Raw genomic sequence first — 2,159 nt, forward strand, 5'->3', positions numbered from 1 at the left:
TATACTTTAGGTCATAAATGATTTTAGATCTCGGTTAAAATATTAATAGACTGGAATCAGGTTTTAAACACTTACCAATTCAGCTCCCCGCCATGCTGAACATACTTACGTGGCCATCTTGTCACAATCAACCAACATGCTGTCTTTAACAAATATGGTCAACAGAAGCCTTATTGCCACCGAAGACGGTACCGTATTTCATATAGAAGGTTAATATTTGCACACTTTTACACAATCTGGGGCGGTGGGGAAGCCTTGTGGTTAAAGCGTTTGCCCGTCACGCCGAAGATGCGGGTACAATGTGTGAAGCCTATTTCTGGTGTCACACGCCGTGATATTGCTGGAATAATGCTAAAACGGCGTAAAACTATACGCGCTTACTCAGTTTACCCGCCCCATTAAAATCAGACCTTTGATACCATAGTTCTCTGCGCCAAGCCCTGTTAACACTTCCATAGAAGGTCACGTCAGAAGGACTGTCCAGTCTAAATGAAGGATGCGTGGGTTCATAAGACAATCAAATGTCAGCATTATACAACAATTCAGGTTCATTTCTCTACAGCCTCGATTTGTACAAATATTCCTTCGAAGGTACTCCCTTTTGAATGTAGATGTGATGAAGCTGAGCCCCGACAGGGTGTAGGACATTTCCGCAATATAATGGCGCGGCTTTATTGTTTGGTTTGTCGAAAGTGTCCTCGAATATATGCGATTTCAAGATACCGATACAGATACAGAATCAACAACACGAGGAACTCTACCCGAGAATCAGAACCACAACCACCTCTACCCGAGAATCAGAACCACAACCACCTCTACCCGAGAATCACAACCACAACCACCTCTACCCGAGAATCAACACCACAACCACCTCTACCCGAGAATCAGAACCACAACCACCTCTACCCGAGAATCACAACTACCAATACCTCGACCCGAGAATCAGAACCACAACCACCTCTACCCGAGAATCAGAACCACAACCACCTCTACCCGAGAATCAACACCACAACCACCTCTACCCGAGAATCAACACCACAACCACCCCTCTTCCCGAGAATCACAACCACAACCACCTCTACCCTAGAATCACAACGGCAACCACCTCTACCCGAGAATCAGAACCACAACCACCTCTACCCGAGAATCAGAACCACAACCACCTCTACCCGAGAATCACAACTACAAACACCTCTACCCGAGAATCAGAACCACAACCACCTCTACCCGAGAATCAGAACCACAACCACCTCTACCCTAGAATCAACACCACAACCACCTCTACCCGAGAATCAACACCACAACCACCTCTACCCGAGAATCAGAACCACAACCACCTCTACCCTAGAATCAACACCACAACCACCTCTACCCGAGAATCAGAACCACAACCACCTCTATCCGAGAATCAACACCACAACCACCTCTACCCGAGAATCAGAACCACAACCACCTCTACCCGAGAATCACAACTACCAATACCTCGACCCGAGAATCAGAACCACAACCACCTCTACCCGAGAATCAGAACCACAACCACCTCTACCCGAGAATCAACACCACAACCACCTCTACCCGAGAATCAACACCACAACCACCCCTCTTCCCGAGAATCACAACCACCTCTACCCTAGAATCACAACGGCAACCACCTCTACCCGAGAATCAGAACCACAACCACCTCTACCCGAGAATCAGAACCACAACCACCTCTACCCGAGAATCACAACTACAAACACCTCGACCCGAGAATCAGAACCACAACCACCTCTACCCGAGAATCAGAACCACAACCACCTCTACCCTAGAATCACAACCACAACCACCTCTACCCTAGAATCACAACCACAACCACCTCTACCCGAGAATCAGAACCACAACCAACTCTACCCGTGAATCAGAACCACAACCACCTCTACCCGAGAATCACCACCACAACCACCTCTACCCGAGAATCAGAACCACAACCACCTCTACCCGAGAATCAGAACCACAACCACCTCTTCCCTAGAATCACAACCACCTCTACCCTAGAACCACAACCACCTCTACCCGAGAATCACAACCACCTCTACCCGAGAATCACAACCACCTCTACCCGAGAATAAACACCACAACCACCTCTACCCGAGAATCAGAACCACAACCACCTCTACCCT

The 2,159-nt window shown here is 48.0% G+C and overlaps 1 protein-coding gene across 1 annotated transcript; it reads left to right on the top strand.

The window, feature by feature from the left end:
• The first annotated feature begins 660 nt into the window (after positions 1 to 660).
• Positions 661 to 1,896, top strand: LOC125382720 (rho GTPase-activating protein gacQ-like). Its single transcript, XM_048401026.1, has one exon. The coding sequence runs from the start codon at positions 661 to 663 to the stop codon at positions 1,894 to 1,896; it is 1,236 nt and encodes a 411-aa protein (XP_048256983.1).
• Positions 1,897 to 2,159: the final 263 nt, after the last annotated feature.

This window comes from Haliotis rufescens, unplaced genomic scaffold, assembly GCF_023055435.1.
Source record: "Haliotis rufescens isolate VD_foot unplaced genomic scaffold, xgHalRufe1.0.p SCAF_20, whole genome shotgun sequence".
Lineage (NCBI taxonomy): Eukaryota > Metazoa > Mollusca > Gastropoda > Lepetellida > Haliotidae > Haliotis > Haliotis rufescens.